Raw genomic sequence first — 17,638 nt, 5'->3', positions numbered from 1 at the left:
ATGATGGATATGTTCTCAAATTGGCAGGATGTGACAGGTGATCTGTGTATTGGGGTCTCAATTATTCACAATATTCATTACCAACTTGGATAATGCCATTAAATGTGCAAATTTACCGACAGCAGCACTGTAGACTGTTGACACAGCATATTAATAAATTAGGTGAATGGGCAAAGCTGTGGCAGATGTATTTTAATATAAGCAAGTATGAGGTTATCCATTTGGATAGAATAAGATTAGGTCAGGATATTTATAGAAGAAACAAGGTTAAATACAGTGGATAGTTAATATGTACTGGGGTTCAGGTGCTGAGCTTTTAAAATGCCCCATGAACAGGTGCAAAAAATAGTCAATAATGACTAATGGAATGCTGGCCTTCCTATCTGAAGGGCTGAATCGAGGGAATGCAGACATGCTACAATCACACAAAATCTTTGTTAGATCTCACTTAGAGTACTGAGAATAGATCTGGATACCACACCTTACGAAGAATGTTTTGGCTGTAGTTTCATGCAGTTTCCTAGTACCTGGACTTTAGGGGTTAAGTTATGAGGAGAGATTAGACAAATTAGGCCTTTATTCTCTGGAATTTAGAAGGTTATAGAGTGGTCTAATCAAGGTCTTCAGGGTATTAATGGGGCAAGACAGGACAGCTAGGGTGGCACAGTGTCTCAGTGGTTAGCGCTGCTACCTCAGCACCAGGGACCCGGGTTTGATTCCCACCTCGGGTGACTGTCTATGTGGAGTTTGCACATTTTCTTGGTGTCTGTGAGGGTTATAGGGTTGCAGGGTGGATCTGGGCAGGATGCTTTTCAAAGGGTCGATGTGGACTTGATCAGCCGAATGGTCTGGTTCCACACTGTAGAGTTTCTATGATAAATTATTTCCACTGGTTTGAGATTCAAGAACTAAGGGGCATAGTCTAAAAGTTAGGGCAAGACCATTCAGGAGAGATGTCAGAAGAAACTTACCCACGCAGTAGTGGAGGTTTGGAACTTTCTTCCTCGTGGCATCAATGTGAATTCAATTTTTAAATTAACTCAGTCAATTTTTTAGTTATCAAGGGATAAGGGCCTAATGTAGGCAGGCATAATGAAGTTATGCTAAAGGTCAACCATGAAATGATGGAGCGGGCTTGACAGAATGAATGGTCTGTTCCTGTTCCTATGATAAATGTGGAAATTGAACAACACATCATCACTCCATTCACCACAATCAATCTCTGTCAAAACTCACCCTCCATGTTCGCAAATGAATCCTATTACCTTTACCCGATCTCTTTTCATACTTTTCAACTTTTTTGTCCAACCACTTGAAACTCACCAAAAAGGTTTCACCCGCACAGAAAAGAGTTGAAGGCACAGTCAGCCACATAGGAAGAATGATAAACAGGGCGACTCAGGAATATATAAATCAGAAGTTAATTCTGCAGTGTTCCTACTCTGTGTGAAGAAGTTACTCCCATGCCTCTGATCTAAATTTATTTCATTTAATCTTATTTCAATAGAATTGAAATTTTGTTTTGAGTTGTAATTCAGCAGAAAAAGAACCTTTATTTGTGTAGGAGACGCTTTGTGATTATTGATGCTACCATGGACAATCCCTTGTGCTCACTGCAGAATGAATGTCAGGAACATAGGGTTATTGCAGAAAACATTTTGATATTCTAACAGGCGTATATGTATTTTAACATGGAGAAAAAGGTACAATGTGGAACTCCTCAGACAACGGGCTTAAGCTCATCTAAAACACTGCTGCCACCACCCTGTGTCCACTGACTTGGACTGGAAATGCCTGGATTAAAATATTTTTATTCCTGTTCAAATCCATCCATATCTCTAATGTAATCCTACAGCCCTCTGAAATCTGCCGAATCCATTTCTCGACTGTCCAATTACCATTGTTCCAGCATCGGTGCCCTGCGCTCAATTGCCTGGGTCATAAATTCTTAAATTCCCCATCTGCCCTTTTTCCTTTATCAGCTTCTTTAAGATGCACCTTAAAATCTACCATTTTCCCTCTGATTTTGGTGACCTGTCCATATTCACACCTGTTGTCAGATTTTGTGTGATTACGTTCTTCACAATGCCTCACTACATTTAGGTGTCACATAATGTTACAAGCAGTTATCAAAGATTTGATGTCCTCAAACATCACAAACAAAGCTTAAAATCTATGTTTATTTTTATTCTGCAATAGATTACATTAGTTAGAAGCCAGGCTGGATTATTGCAGTAACGGAAAAGTAATAACTTTCTAATACAGACTTACAGTATACAGTATCTCTTAACTTGATAAGAATGGCCATCTGTTTATGCAGCTTGTATTATGGAGTCATCTATTATAAATTTATAAACCATTTTCTGCCTTATTTCCTGTGTATGAGTCATATTGCCTATCCCTAAATTTGTTAGGGATGTCAAACATTATAAATGCATATCTCCAAATTTAAACTGTAATTTCCCTTTTTAGATAATGGTGGAGCTGTCGTTTCACATCTCACAGCTCCTCTGCCCCTACTGCAGAATCTGCAATCAAACCCTTCAAGTTCCTATAAATTTCAGTATTTAGATGCAACACCCTAAACATTACATTCTAATGTAAAGATAAGGAGAGATGGTGTGTGCACTATTATTTATGTCTGGTCACCACGCTTCATTTATCCCATAACCTTTTTTCCTCCCACAGGAAATCAAATAGCTCAAAGAAAAACAAAGATAAAATAATTTAGTGTGAGAACTACTTCTGGACTAAAATGGAAAAGCATTCTTTAAACAAAAAGTTGTGTCAGTGAGGGGGAAAGAATTCTAGACAAAATGGCACTGTCTGTTCAGGACAATTTTGATTGGCTTTTCAATTGGCATCAGTTATTGAGGGCTCAGGAGAGTTCAGCATACTAACAAACGTTTGAGTGGTTCCTGGAAAGGCGGTAACAGTCTTGTGCATGAACAATACAGTAAAAACATCTAAGAGAATCCAAAAACATGCAAAGAGGCAGTGTGCATCTCTCTCTCTCTCCTGCATAGAGAAGTAAAAGAAGATCCCTAGTAGTTACTAGTTTCCCATGCCTTTTCCATATATTGCTCCCTCTGAAAATTCCCTGTTCAAAGGAAGGAGGAAAAAAAGACACCTTTAAAGGCACAGAATAGATAAATCCTTGTTCAGTGAATGGAAGATTGAGAATAGGTGTATCCTTGAACTTGAACTTGAACCATCAGAAAACAGTTGGAATTAATTGAAAGGACATTAAAGATGTCAACTCAGCAACTCCATGATCTGGAATGGTGCCTGAACCATGTTTCTAACTTTTCCTTCATAATATCTGTACTTTGTCTCTTTGTGGCTTTATTTGTATGTGTATGGGAATTTTAAGGGTCGGAGTTTATAGTTACAGCGTTACAGATTAGCAATTCAACTTGACCCCGTTTTGCCATTGGCTAAAAAAACAGTTTGATTACAATTAGAAGCTATTTTCTTGATGGAAAAAAGTGTGTTTATTCTTCTAACCTAAATTAGACAGCAAGGTAGAATTGGCCATTTTGGTGACTTGATCAAATTCTCACCACTGTGACAATTCCAGGAATAGCGGGTCTTGATTTCCACTGCACTGTCCCAGTGAGTTATGACACCAGATAATCTGACAAATCTTGCAGTTTCTCCATCAATTAGGAACAGGAGGATGCCATTCATCCTCTATTCTGTTTAATACCTGAAAAATAGCTCAATCTACCTGTCTTAATTCTGCAACCTTCATAAAATCCCAGTTGACTGCCAGTCTCAAGCAGCGTTTCTGAGGTGACAGTAGAGTTCCAGATTTTCACGAATTTAATGCGTTTAATAGAACATTCCATCAGCCCAAATTGTATTCCAATTTTTTTGTTCCAACTATAAACATCTATCAGTTAACAAAGTGTCCTGAGAATACACAATTAGAACACAAATTAAAATGGGGGTTACGATCTTAAGAGATGTGCAAACCTTAAAATCATAGGAAGAACCTTTCAGTTGTTCAGGGGAAGCATACAGACAAGTACCCACTCCTGAGGTGTGCTTTGAATCTATGAGATAATAGAAAGTAGGAAAAGTCAATAATCCCCTCAAAATAAGAATACAAAAAGAAACTCAATACAATAAAGCTCAATTTATTACTCATTACATATCTTTGCTGGAAAGTTACTATACATGTCCATTTCCTTACGGCTTTCCCTAACATGGCTTAATTGTCAACAAGTTAACCCTACAAGTTAATTTGGAGGGTATTTCATTTGCATCCATCTGAACAGTAGTGAGGAAACGGAGGTCACAAAACAAAAATATATAATTCCAAATAAGATGATGTTTTTCCTTGTAACAGTTGAACTATTTTTTCACTTCTTTCTCCAATAATAATTCTGACCCAAGTAGGATTGTGAATTCAAGCCTCATTGCAGAGTTTTCAGCATGAAAGCTGACATTTCACTCCTGTTCTAAACTGGCAGAGTACTACACTCAGGAGTGTTGTTAGCTGAGGCAGCGGACTGAGGCACTTCTGATTGGATCCCAACGACTTTCAGAATTGTAAAGAAGTCTGGACAGCACAGCCTCAAAGGGTGCTGGAAATTGACTCAATAGTAACTTTCAAAAAAGGGGTTAGACATTTATTTTAAAGAGAAATAATGGGAGAGATTGGAGAGTTCTCAAAGAGCTGGTACATTATGAGGGGCTGAAAGTTGAAAGATTTGATGATTTTGCAAGTTTCGATTATCCTCCTGGCGTCCTGGCCAGTATTCCTCCCTCAATTATTAGTACCAGAAACAGATTCTATGGTCATCCATTCACTTGCTCTTTGTGGAACGTTGTTTTCTGCAGATTATTTGCTCTGTTTACCTATAAATCAACAGTAACAGCACTTCAAAACAAAAAATACCCATTTACTCGGCGATGTGATAAGACACTGCATAAGAACAAATTCTCTCAAAGATTTTGAAAAAGGAAATGAAAATAAAAGGACACCCTAGCACAGCACTGAGAGAGTGCTTCACAGTCAGCACTGCTTTCTTTTGGATTACACATTCAAATCAGGGTTCCTTCGGTCTGCTTCAGTGGATCACGGCTTTATTCAACCAAGAGCTGGGCAGTTCTGCCTGGAGTGCTGGCCAATATCTATATCGCTACCAACGTCTCAAAAGCAAAATGTCGGGGCCATTATAACATTAGTGTTTAAGAGAATTTGTTTTGTCCAAGTTGGATCTGTATTTCCCACAATACAACTATGACTATTTCAAAAATACTTCAATGGCTGAAAATGACTTTTGGACATCCTGAATGAGAAGTGCTGTATAAATGCAGATAGCAAGAACTGCAGATGCAGGAACTCAGAGTCAAGAGCATGGAGCTGGAGGAGCACAGCAGATCAGGCAGCATCAGAGGAGCAGGAAAGTTGATGTTTTGGGTTGGGACCCTTCATCAAGACTCCCGAAACGTTGACTTTCCTGCTCCTCTGATGTCGCCTGACCTCCTGTGCTCCTACAAGCTCCACACTGTATCAACACTATAAAAATGCAGATCTGTTGTTTTAAAATTAGGACAAAATATAATGAACTTCAAACCAAAAATTGAACATCCACAACTAAAATTTTGTACGACTCATCTTTGACAGCAGTCATACACAACACTTTAAAGTGCTATAAATATTCAATAAGAGGAAGGGCAGAGGCTTCACTGGTGCAGATGTGTGTCTGTGACCTCCAAAACTCACCAGTTAGTTTGGTTGTTGCCGGCCATTGCTCGGAAACCTTGGTGATGATGTCACTGCAGGCCAGGCCAAAATCCCCAATCCGAACATGGCAGTCAGGTCCGTGGAGAAAAATGTTCCTTGGCTTTAAGAGAACATGGTGTAAGAATAGTCTAATTATGCTACATCTTAATCGTGAACTAAGAAGTATTCATAGCATGTAGCCTGGTATTGTCAAACTTTAAAGCACAGTTAGAAGTTGAAGAGGATTTGCTAACTCTGAAAGAATTATTGGGATGACTTCTTCTGTGCTGCAAGAGTCTATTAAAAACTACTGTAAGAAAGCAGATCAGATGTTAGAAAGTGATGAAAATATACTGAGGCTCTTTATATGAAAAGCTCGTTTTATGTCAGCTGTCAAATTAATGTCATGGAGTTGGTGTATAGATGGCTGATATTTCTCTTTTTTTTAATTCACTTTTGGGTGAGGGTATCACTGGCTGGCCAACATTTATTGCCCATCAATAGTTTCACTTGAGAAGGTGGTGGTGAGCTGCGTTCTTGAACTGCTGCAGTCCACGTGCTGTAGGTAGAATCAATGGGTATCATCTGCCTTGACAAATTTGGCCAACATTGTTACTCAATGCGATCAGTTAAATGGCAGTGGGTCTATCTGATTTTTGCACAGTACTCAAGAATGTAACATCACAAGCCAAATTCCAAACAGAATGTAAAGATTGTGGCGTCACAATCCATTACCATCACAACCATACACGAATCAAAATTGTGTTGGTTCCAACTGCTCTCTCCTAACAGGAAATCTGTCACCACACATCAAAAGAAGTCAGTCCTGCACGACTCTCAATCTGACCATATGTAAGTTATAACAACCAATTTTTCCACAGATCAGTCGCTTGAAGAATGAGAGAGTAGGGAACGTTCTGATCCTGAAGTCACTTTGTATAAAATCCTTTAAAGGATGTGCGAATGCCGGGCCGAGTTTAATGATCTCCATGCCAAGCTTCATGATGCTATTATGAAAGGAGACCAAGAAAATATCAAAAGATTGCTGAAGGTCCATCCAATCAATGATCCTATTACCATCTGGAAAAATTGTGCCTTGTTCCCCACGCTTCCGGCTCAGGTAAATCCAGCAATTCAATCAGACATTCCTTTAATTTATGTTTATCAGAAGTTTTACATGAAATCCATAATTTTTGGCTATTAAATGACCATTATTTGAATTTGCATCCATGCATACCCGGCCATAATACTCCTTGGAATTTAGGGCGAAGCAAGGGACTCTCCCAAATTTCAAATAAAAGATATTGTTGATGGAAACAGGTTTTCCACTGATAACAATACAGGAGGGGTGACCGTAAACCAATACAGCATTGGAGAGCATTTGGCCCGTCAAGCTTGTGTTAACACTTTCAAAACAGCAATCCTGTTAGTCCCATGGTCTGTTCTTTCCCCATATCCCTGCACTTATTTTTTTCTTTAAACTATTTATCCAATTCACCTTGAAGAGTTCCTACTGAATGTTCACACCACCATACCAGGAAGTTCAATCCAAATGTGAACCCCTCATTCCATAAAAATAATTTTCATCAAGTGGCATTGATTCTTTTGTCAACCACATTAGTATTGTAGAGTTATCAGAATGATACCAAGATTTCAGCATCAAAATACCAGGAAAGATTAATCAAACTGGAATTGTACTGTGGAATTTAGGGGGAATTGTCAAAAGTTTTAAGATATTAAAGGGGACAGTTGGGGCAGAAAGAAACTACTTTGCCTGGTTGTTATATCTAGAACTAAAGGGTGATGTTCCAAAAATTACAGACCTTTTGAAAGTGAAATTAGGAAAAACCTCTAAACACACAAAGCAATAGAACTTCGTAATTTTTTTCTGCAAAGAGCAATTGACATTAGATCAATTGTAAGTTTAAAACTGACATAGATATTTTCTCTTATTCAAAAGTATTAAGTGTATGAGACTGGGACATGATTTTGGTCACAGATCACATTGAATGGCAAAACAGATTTGAGGGGCTAAATGGCCTAATCCTGTTTCAAAAAAACTTATCCAATTTGTAATTACCTCCCTTTGAAATGATCAAGCTGAGGCTTTGAGCTCAAAGGTATAGTCAAGGACAGGATTCAACATTATACCTCAATTCTATTATACTGTTCTCCTGGTAACAGAGGTGACTATGGTTGATAGTGCATTATCAACCAGAAAGTTGCAAGATGCTTAGGTTTTTGCTGTATGCTTAAAGATCTGTAAATATTCTGGAGAATAACAAATTGCATTGTTGACGGATTCCTCACAGTCTCTGAATTATTTTAATATAACTTCTAAGAAATATGTTTTGAAACAGTCTGAGATCTGTAATATATTTCCATCATCCCAAGGGGTTAGCCATCCTTCCAATCCACTTGGCTGCAACATACAGAAAGGCAAAGAGTTTACAATGTTTACTCCAATTAAAGGCTGATGTAGAAGCAAGGTAAGTGATGCATTTTAAATGTTTCTATTGGTTCTGATAGTTCTCAAGTTGTTATGTCTGAGAACTCTCTAAGTGGGATGGGATAGGACAAAGGGCTTGGGTGGAACAGAATTGATGTTCCATCACTAATCTGAATCATGATGGTGTCATTCTAGTAAAACAAGAAACATTCATTTGCATAGGACCTTTTATCACCTCTCAGGACAGCCTGAAGTGCTTTACAGCCAATTATGGTTTTGGTTCAAGTAAGATTACAGTCCTATTGCAATCCGGGAACCACAGCAGTCAAATTGAATCCAGATTGAGTGTGACATCAATTGACCCTAGCAAACCTTACAGTCAGTGGGAATCAGGGAAAAGAAAAAAAATCTCTGCTGTTTGAAGTCTTATCTCACTTAAAGAATGATGTTTGGGGCTGTTAGGTCAATCATCTCAACTCCAGGAAGTCACTGCAAGCGTTCATCAGGATGGTTTCCCAGGCCCAAACATTTGTTTAATGATTAATTGAATGATTGACTGAATGATCTTCCTACCAACACAGATATTCACAGAAGAACGTATAATGCTAGCACCATTCACGACTCCTCAAATAATGAAGCAATCCATGTCCGCATGCAGCAAGACCTGGACAATACCCAGGCCTGGGATGAAAAACGACAAGTAACATTCACACCACATAAGTGATAGGCAATTGCCATCTCCAATATAACAGAATCTAACCATTGCCCCTTGACATTCAATATCATCACTACCTCTGAATCCCAAACCATCACTATCATGGGTTTTAGCACAAGCGGAACTGAACTAGCTGTATAAATACTGTGGATACAAGGGCAGATTGGAGGCTGGAAATCTTACAGACAATAACTCATCTGACAATGTTCCCTCCATGCTGCATGGCTGCACAGGCACGCGGACATTCCGTATATGGGGAAATCGCTGTTCTGATGTGGATCGCAGCATTGACTTTCAATTTTGGAGGTTGCTACCACACACAGACCGCAGAGGCCCATGCAACTAGAAAGAAAATTAGTAGGATACTAAGTGGGAGTGCTCCTGACTCCCCAAAGTCTCTTCACCACAGGAGACAAGTCAGAACTGTGATGAAATACTCCCTACTTGCCAGGATTAATATATCTCCAAACTCACTCAATAGGCTTGATATAATCCAGGACTAATGTATTGGTGACGAGGTTTGCTTGAGCTGCTAGAACTAGTAATGAGAGTGTGGGGTTTGGGACCCAGGGAGATAGTGAGGAATGAAATCAATCTGAAACTGGTACAGTTGGGAAAAGGAGTGAGTCAAACAGTCAAGGCAGGCAGGCAGGAACAAAGCACAGGACAAGGTAAACCTGATTAATTAAGCTGCATTTATTTCAATACAAGAGGCCTAACAGGTAAGGCAGATGAACTTGGGATGTGCTTAGGAACATGAGACTGGAATATCATAGCAATGACAGAGACATGGCTCAGGGATGGACAGAACTGGCAGCTTAAATGCTCCAGGGTGTAGATGCTATAGGAAGGATAGAAAGAGGGGCGAGAGAGGAGGAAGAGAGGTGTTTTTGATTAAGATTAACAATAAGGCTATACTTGGGGAGGATATTCCCAGGAATACATCCAGGGAAGTTATTTGCATGGAACTGAGAAATAAGAAAGGGATAATCACCTTATTAGGATTGTACTATGAAAGCCCCCACCACTGTCAGCAGGAAACTGAGAAACAAATTTGTATGGATGTCTCAGTTATCTGTCAGAAAAATAGGGTGGTTATGGTAGGGGATTTTAACTTTCCAAACATAGACTGGGTCTGCCATAGTGCTAAAGGTTTGGATGGAGAGGAATTTGTTAAGCGTGCACAAGAAAATTTTCTGATTTAGTATGTGGATGTATCTACTAGAGAAGGTGCAAAACTTGACTTGCTCTTGGGAAATAAAGCAAGGAAGGAGACCAACTTGTCAATGAGGGAGCAATCTGGAGTCAGTGTCCATAATTTTATTAGTTTTAAAATAGTGATGGAAAAGAATAGACTGTATCTAAAAGTTAAAATTCTAAAGTGAAGGAAAGCCAATTTTGACAGTATTAGGCAATAACTTTCAGAAGTTAATTGGGGGTAGATGTTTGCAGGTAAAGGGATGGCTGGAAAATGGGAACCCTTCAAAAATGAGATAACAAGAGTCCAGAGACAGTATGTTCCAGTTAGGGTGAAGGGCAAGGCTGGTAGATGTAGGGAATGCTGGATGACTGGAGAAATTGAGGTTTTGGTCAAGAAAAACAAGGAGGCATATGTCAGAAATAGACAGCAGGGATCGAGAGAATCCTTAGAAAATTATGAAGGCAGTAGGAGTGTACTTAAGAGGGAAATCAGGAGGGCAAAAAGGGGACAGGAGACAGCTTTGGCAAATAAGGTTAAGGAGAATCCAAAGGGATTTTATAAATACATTAAGGACAAAAGAGGAACAAGGGAGCGAACAGCACCCCTGAAAGATCAGCAAGACAGCTTATGTATGGAACTGCAGAGGCTGGAGAGATATTAAACAAGTATTTTGCATCAGTGTCTACTGTGGAGAAGGATATAGAAGATATAGAATGTGGGGAAATAAATAGCAACATTTTGAAAAATGTCCACACTACAGAGAAGGTGGTGCTGGATGGCTTAAAGTGCATAAAGGTGGAGAAATTCCTGGGACCTGACCAGGTGTACTCTAGAGCTCTGTAGAAAACTAGGGAAATGATTGCTGGGCCCTTAGCAGAGATATTTGTATCACGGATAGCCACAGGTGAGGTGCCGGAAGACTGGAGAGTTTGGCTAACATGGTGCCACGATTTAAGAAAGGTGGTAATCCAGGAAACTACAGACCAGTGAGTCTGACATTGATGGTGAGCAAGTTTTTGGAAGGAGTTCTGAGGTGCTGGATTTACACGTATTTGGAAAGGCAAGAACTGATTAGGGATAGTCAACATGGCGTTGTGCATGGGAAATCGTGCCTAACGAACTTGATTGAGTTTTTTGAAGAAGTAACGAAGAAAATTGAGGGGGCTGCAGAGCAGTGGGCATGATCTATATGGACTTCAGTAAGGCATTCAACTAGGTTCCTCATGCTAGACTGGTTATCAAGGCTAGATAATATAGAATACAGGCTGAATGAGCTGAAAGGTGGAAGACAGAGGGTGACAGTGGAGGGTTGCTTTTCAGACTGAAGGCCTGTGACCAGGGGTGTGCCACAAGATTGGTGCTGGGTGAACAGTTTTTCATCATTTATATAAATGGTTTGGATGTGAACATAGGAAGTATGGTTAGTAAGTTTACAGGTGACACTAAAGTTTGAGGTGTAATGTGAAGGTGGCACCAGAGTAAAACAGGATTGTGATCAGATGGGCCAATGGGTCGAGGAGCCGCTGATGGAATTTAATTTAAATAGATGTGAGGTGCTGCATTTTGGAAAGGCAAATCAGGGCAGGACTTATACCCTTAATGGCAAGGTCCTTGGGAGTGTTGCTGAACAAAGAGACCTTGGAATGCAGGTTCATGGTTTCTTGGAAATGGAATCTAAGGTAGCTAAGATGGTGAAAAAGGCAACTGGCACACTTGCCTTCATTGGTCAGTGCACTGAATATGTGAGATAACAAGGTGTGGAGCTGGATGAACATAGCAGGACAAGCAGCATCTTAGGAGCCAGAAAGCTGGCATTTCAGGCCTAGACCCTTCATCAGAAATCTGTGTGTGTATGAAAATGAGCTGCCAGAGGAGGTGGTGGAGGTTGATACAATAAGTATTTGAATAGGAAAAGTTTAGAGGGATATGGGCCAAATGCTGGCAAATGGGAGTAGATTTATCTCAGATATCTGGTCGACATGGATGAGTTGGACCAAACAGTCTGTTTTCATGCTGTACTACTCTGTGACAAAGTACAAACTCCAAAAACATTCACTATCCTCCACCTGTGCAGTGTGTACCAACTACATGATGCACTGTAGACAGTGTCACCAACGTTTCTTAGCCAGCATCATTCAAACCCACAATCACTACCATTAGAAAGACCAGGGCAGCAGATACACTTGCAAGTTCACCTCCAAATCACTCACCATCGTGACTTGGAAATACTTCACCAGTCTATTACTGTCAATGAGTCAAAATGCTCAAACTGAATTGTAGTATGTTGGGTATACCAATAACAAATAAACTGCAGTGGTTCAGGAAGACAGCTCACTATCACCTTCTCAGGAGCAAAATAAAAATGCCCACCCAGCATATCCCCTGAATGAAGCAAAACAAAATCAATTCCCACAAACAGCAATAACCAGATTATCAATATTCTCTTTTTAGTGATGTCTGAATGACAAACATCGGTTATAGGTACCAGGCAGAACTCCAAAACAGATATCCTGTAAAGGGACTTCGGTCCATCTAATAGGGCAGATGGTGTCCCAACTTAAATGACTCATCCACAAGATGACGTCTCTGATAGAATGGCACACCCTGCTGCAGTAAAGCATCAACCAAGATGTTGTGCTCAAGTCATCTACTTAGAATTAACTCTAACCCAACTGTTCATGGAAATTACAAAAGTAAATAGCTGAGAAAGAGCTAACCGGCATAATTCTATTTTCCAGCTCTTAATCTTGTCACCTTGTAGTTTCTTATACTTCAAGTATATATCCAATGCCTTTCAAATCTGATGAGGGATCCTGCCTCTAAAGTACCACCCTATCAGACCTCCAGCTAAAATGCAAGAGTGCTACCCCTCACTGACACCAAATTACTGTTGCAAGTTACTATCCAGATTTGGGCATTTTTACCACCACCTCAACTTCTGAAAAACTGAACAATACCAGTTACAAATCACATTGCGGGCACAAAATGTGTGGAATTCATTGAGACGTTGCTTCATATCATTGCCTATTCAATACTAAAAGTTCTCCAGAGTAGCATCGCCTTTTTTATATAATTAACCTGAGGTCCTGATAACTACCTCGGGTGGATCCTACGTCTGCTTCTTCAAGTGAGTTCGGTACTACTCTATCTCTTAGGCCAAATGTTTATTCCTCAATCAACAACTTGCAAGAATAAATTCTCTGATCACTATCATGTTGTTGTTGGTGGGAGATTGCCATGCACAAATTAGCACATAAGAGCAGCAGTAGGCCATCTGGCCCCTCGAGCCTGCCCTGCCATTTAATAAGATCATGGCTGATCTTTGAGACTCCCCTCCATTTACCCACCCACTCACCATAGCCCTTAATTCCTTTACTGATCAAAAATTTAATCTAGCCTTGCCTTAAAAACATTCTGTGAGGTGGCTTCAACCACTTTACTGGGCAGAAAATTCCACTGATACACAACCCTTTGGGTGAAGAAGTTCCTCCTGACCTCAGTCCTATATCTACTTCCCTTTATTTTGAGGCAATGCCCTCTAGTCCTAGTTTCACCTGCTAGCGGAAACAACCTCCCTGCCTCCACCTTATCTATTCCCTTCATAATCTTGTGTTTCTATAAGACCTCCCCTCATTCTTCTGAATTCCAATGAGTATAATCCCAGTGTACTCAGACTCTCCTCACAATCCAACCCTCTCAACTCTGGAAACAACGAAGTGAATCTCTTCTGCACCCCCTCCAGTGCTGGTATATCTCTTCTCAAGTAAAGAGACCAAAGCTACACACACTACTCCAGGTGTGGCCTCACCAGGAACCTATTCAGCTGCAACATAGCCTCCCTGTTTTTAAACTCCATCCCTCGAGCAATGGCAGACAAAATTCCATTTGCCTTTTTAATCACCTGCTGCACCTGCAATCCCACCTTCAACTATTCATGCACAAGGACACCCAAGTCCCTCTGCACAGCAGTGTGCTGCAATTTTTTACCATTTAAAAGATTGTCCATTTTGCTGTTATTCCTATCAAAATGGATGGCCTCCCACTTATCAACATAGTACTCCATCTGCCAGACCTTTGCCCACTCACTTAGACTATCTATATCCCTCTGTAGACTTTGTGTCTTCTGCACACTTTGCTCTCACACCACTCAGCTTAGTGTCATCTGCAAATTTTGACACACCACACTTCGTCCCCAACTCCAAATTATCTATGTAAATTGTAAACAATTGAGGTCCCAACATTGATCCCTGAGGCACACCACTAGCCACTGACCACCAACCAGAAAAACACCCATTTACCCCACTCTTTGCTTTCTACTGATCAACCAATCCTCTATCCATGCCAATACATTACCTGTAATACTGTGCAACTTTATCTTATGTAGCAGCCTTTGGTGTGGTACCTTGTCAAATGCCTGCTGGAAATCCAGATACACCACATCCACAGGTTCCCCACTGTCCACCATGCAAGTAATGTCCTCAAAGAAATCCACCAAATTAGTTAAAACATGACCTACTCTTCATGAATCCATGTTGGGTGTTCCCAATGGTACAATTTACATCCAGATGTCTTGCAACTTCTTCCTTAATGATAGATTCAAGCATTTTCCCCACTACTGAAGTTAAGTTAACTGGCCTATAGTTACCTGCTTTTTGTCTGCTTTCTTTTTTAAACAGTGGTGTCACATTAGCAGTTTTCCAATCTGCGGGAACCATCCCACAGTCCAGTGAATTTTGGTAAATAATTACTAGTTCATTTGCTATTTCCTCCATCACCTCTTTTAGTACCCTGAGATGCATTTCATCAGGGCCAAGAGACTTGTCTACCTTTAGCCCCGTTAGTTTGCCCAGCACTGCTTCCTTCATGATAATGGCAACTACATTTCCGGTGTTCCAACAGGGACTAAAATTCAAAAGTACTTAGCTGGCTGCCGTGTGCTTTGGGACATGCTGAGGCTGTGAAAAGCATTTTACAGAAACATATACTTGCTCTCAAAAATTCTCACGGGGCTTCTCTTCTCTTTCTTTGCCCTAGGGATGCCTTGGGCCGAACAGCACTGCATCTGATTATTGTGCACTGGCCCAATATAGTCCAAGATTGGATCGTGCCAAAGACCAAGTTCGAGAAAGCCATGGCGGGCATGCAGAGCCGGGCTGAATGGTGCCTGCAGCTGCTGTGCCAGCGTGGTGTGCAGGTCAACGTGGCCACCCAGACCAAGAGTTGGGACACAGCGATGCACCTGGCTGTGCGTCATGGAGCCTGGCGGGCAGTGCCCATCCTGGCACGGTATGGTGCCAACATAGAGGCAGCTAACCAGCATGGTATGACTCCACTGCACATGGCCAGCGGGCTGCTGGACCAGCGCATGGTGGAGGAGCTGCTGGGCCGGGGGGCACGGGTGAACAGCAAGATGGTGGGCAGTGGCAGCACACCACTCCAGTTGGCTGTCTGCGCCGCCTCAGGCAAGGGGGCGCAGCAGCTCGGGGCTGGGCTGGACTGTGTGCGGGTACTTCTGGCAGCAGGCGCTAGCGTTGATGCCCAAGATCAGCAGGGGAGGGCAGCGGTGCACGAGGCATGTTTTGGGGGACGGCAGGAGCTTATTGACCTGTTGCTGGAGCATGACGCTGACCTAGACCTGCGCACCAACCTGGGTGAGTCGCCCCTCTCCCTGTTCCTGGAGCGCCGGCCCAATCTCAGGTGCAGCCACCTGCTGGCCAAACTGCTCAGCCTCTCCTGTCCTTTGCGGATTGCCAGTGGACAGGGGGGCCAGCTGCCTAGTGGACTGCAATGCCCAGAGTTCTGCCAGCACCGCGAGTTCCTATTAGCCCTGAGCCAGGAGCCACCAGCCCTCCAGGATCTCTGCCGGGTGGCAGTCAGGAAGGTCTACGGCCACCGGCAGAGGCAGCGTCTCAAAGAGATCTTGCCCACGTCAGTGTGGCAGTTTGTTTATGGTTACAGAGACTACGCTAAGAGGCTGGCAGAGATAGAGGCAATAGAACAGCTGAACTGTGAGGGTCAAGGGAACCTGGCCAACAGCCTGCTGCGCATGCACCTCTGAGCCGATATGACATTGCCAACAGGCTTTTTAATTTATATTTTCATGCATCCAGTAGGAATTGGTACTGGAGCCCAAGTAGATTTTAATATCACTCAGTGATGGAGAACAGCTCTGACAATGGAACAGTCAGAATAAAATAAAGCAGTTTTGATAAGATCCCATTATTTATAAAGTGTTTACGGCACACAGCAGATCATTTAGCCCAACCGCTAGATCAGTTTTTATACTCCACAGGAGCCTCCTCCCATCCCTCTCTATCTTCAGCACATTCTATTTTTTTTCAGCTGTGTGTTCATTCAGCTTCCAATTAAATATAACTATTCAACTCAATCACAATTTGTGATAGCAAGCTTCACATTCTCTCTGCTCTCAGTAAAAACATTTCTCTTCAATTCTCAAACTGAATTTATTAGTAATGGTCTCGTATTTATGGGCTATAGTTCTGGTCCCCCTGCCACAAGAGGAAACACCCCTTCACATCTTCCTTACAAACTCTTTCATAATCTTAACAAATTCTATTAGGTGATCTTCCACAACAAGGAACAGTTCCAGCCTGTTTAACCTTTCCAGATAGGTATGACCTCTCAATTCCGATTTCAGTTCTGTCAATCCAAATTTCTCCAGTGCCTCTCTATTCTTTCTATATTATGAATGATTATTGACAGTACTGAAGACAGTGAGTAGTCTTCTATACATGAAGCAAAACTTCCCTGCTTTTCAACTTTCTCTCTACCCGTTTACTTTTATGGCCTCGTTAACCTTGTGTCCTCAGTTTCCAATGCACCAAAAAAGAACTGTCATTTGTAAATTTTGAATTTGTACTACTGAATCCATGTGCAAATTATTTACATAAATGATGATAACAGTGTACCCAGCATCAATCCTTATGGAACATCACTCCACATCCTTTAGCAGTTTAAGTAACTATCTTTCAGCCCGACTCTGTTTCTTATTTTGTAACCAGTTTGCTACTTGTGCCCCACATACTCTGACATGGCTCACAACTCTACTATGTGGAACATTATCAAAGGTGAACACATTTTCTGTAAATCATCTGATATGTCAATCCCTTTATTTAGTGGGAAATTTTTTGCAGTTTTGCTCTCCTGAAACAAACTCAGATCTGACGGAGATGTTGGTGTGCCTTTTGCTCGTGTCTTGCATTTGACTAAGGTTTCAAGATATTGTGAACCAAATCTAAATATCTCCCAGACATGCCACTGTTTAAATGAAACATAACACTCACAACTTTCAAAAATAAAACATTGTTATCTAACTGTGGTTCTTAATTTCATGATAAAGTGGAGGTATTGTGGGTTGTTCTAGAAACAAAAACTGAGGAACAAAACATTCACAGTGTTACATGAGATTTCTGAGTGCATAATGACAGTACTTATGTGAAATTTCAGACAGTCACCTCCATCATCTGACTGGACTGCAGGAGCTCAAACATGCTCCTTACAGCAAGGAGGACAAGA

At 41.2% G+C, this 17,638-nt stretch overlaps 2 protein-coding genes across 5 annotated transcripts in view; one reads left to right on the top strand and one right to left on the bottom strand.

The window, feature by feature from the left end:
- Nucleotides 1-17,638, bottom strand: part of eif2ak1 (eukaryotic translation initiation factor 2-alpha kinase 1) — a 46,503-nt gene that overhangs the window by 3,356 nt on the left and 25,509 nt on the right. For all 4 annotated transcript variants that reach the window (XM_048552062.2, XM_048552061.2, XM_059654063.1 and 1 more), the window contains 2 exons: nt 5,738-5,858; nt 3,979-4,058 (listed from right to left, as the gene is read on the bottom strand). In XM_048552062.2, the coding sequence (XP_048408019.2) occupies nt 3,979-4,058; nt 5,738-5,858 (201 nt within the window). The remainder of the gene's footprint in view (nt 1-3,978; nt 4,059-5,737; nt 5,859-17,638) is intronic.
- Nucleotides 6,301-17,393, top strand: LOC125462253 (ankyrin repeat domain-containing protein 61-like). Its single transcript, XM_048552065.2, has 3 exons — nt 6,301-6,857; nt 8,132-8,226; nt 15,137-17,393. The coding sequence occupies exons 1-3, from the start codon at nt 6,693-6,695 to the stop codon at nt 16,158-16,160; spliced, it is 1,284 nt and encodes a 427-aa protein (XP_048408022.1). The 5' UTR covers nt 6,301-6,692; the 3' UTR covers nt 16,161-17,393.

The sequence above is a fragment of the Stegostoma tigrinum genome, chromosome 23 (assembly GCF_030684315.1).
Source record: "Stegostoma tigrinum isolate sSteTig4 chromosome 23, sSteTig4.hap1, whole genome shotgun sequence".
NCBI classification, from domain to species: Eukaryota; Metazoa; Chordata; class Chondrichthyes; order Orectolobiformes; family Stegostomatidae; genus Stegostoma; species Stegostoma tigrinum.
This window is presented reverse-complemented; position numbering and strand designations above follow the sequence as displayed.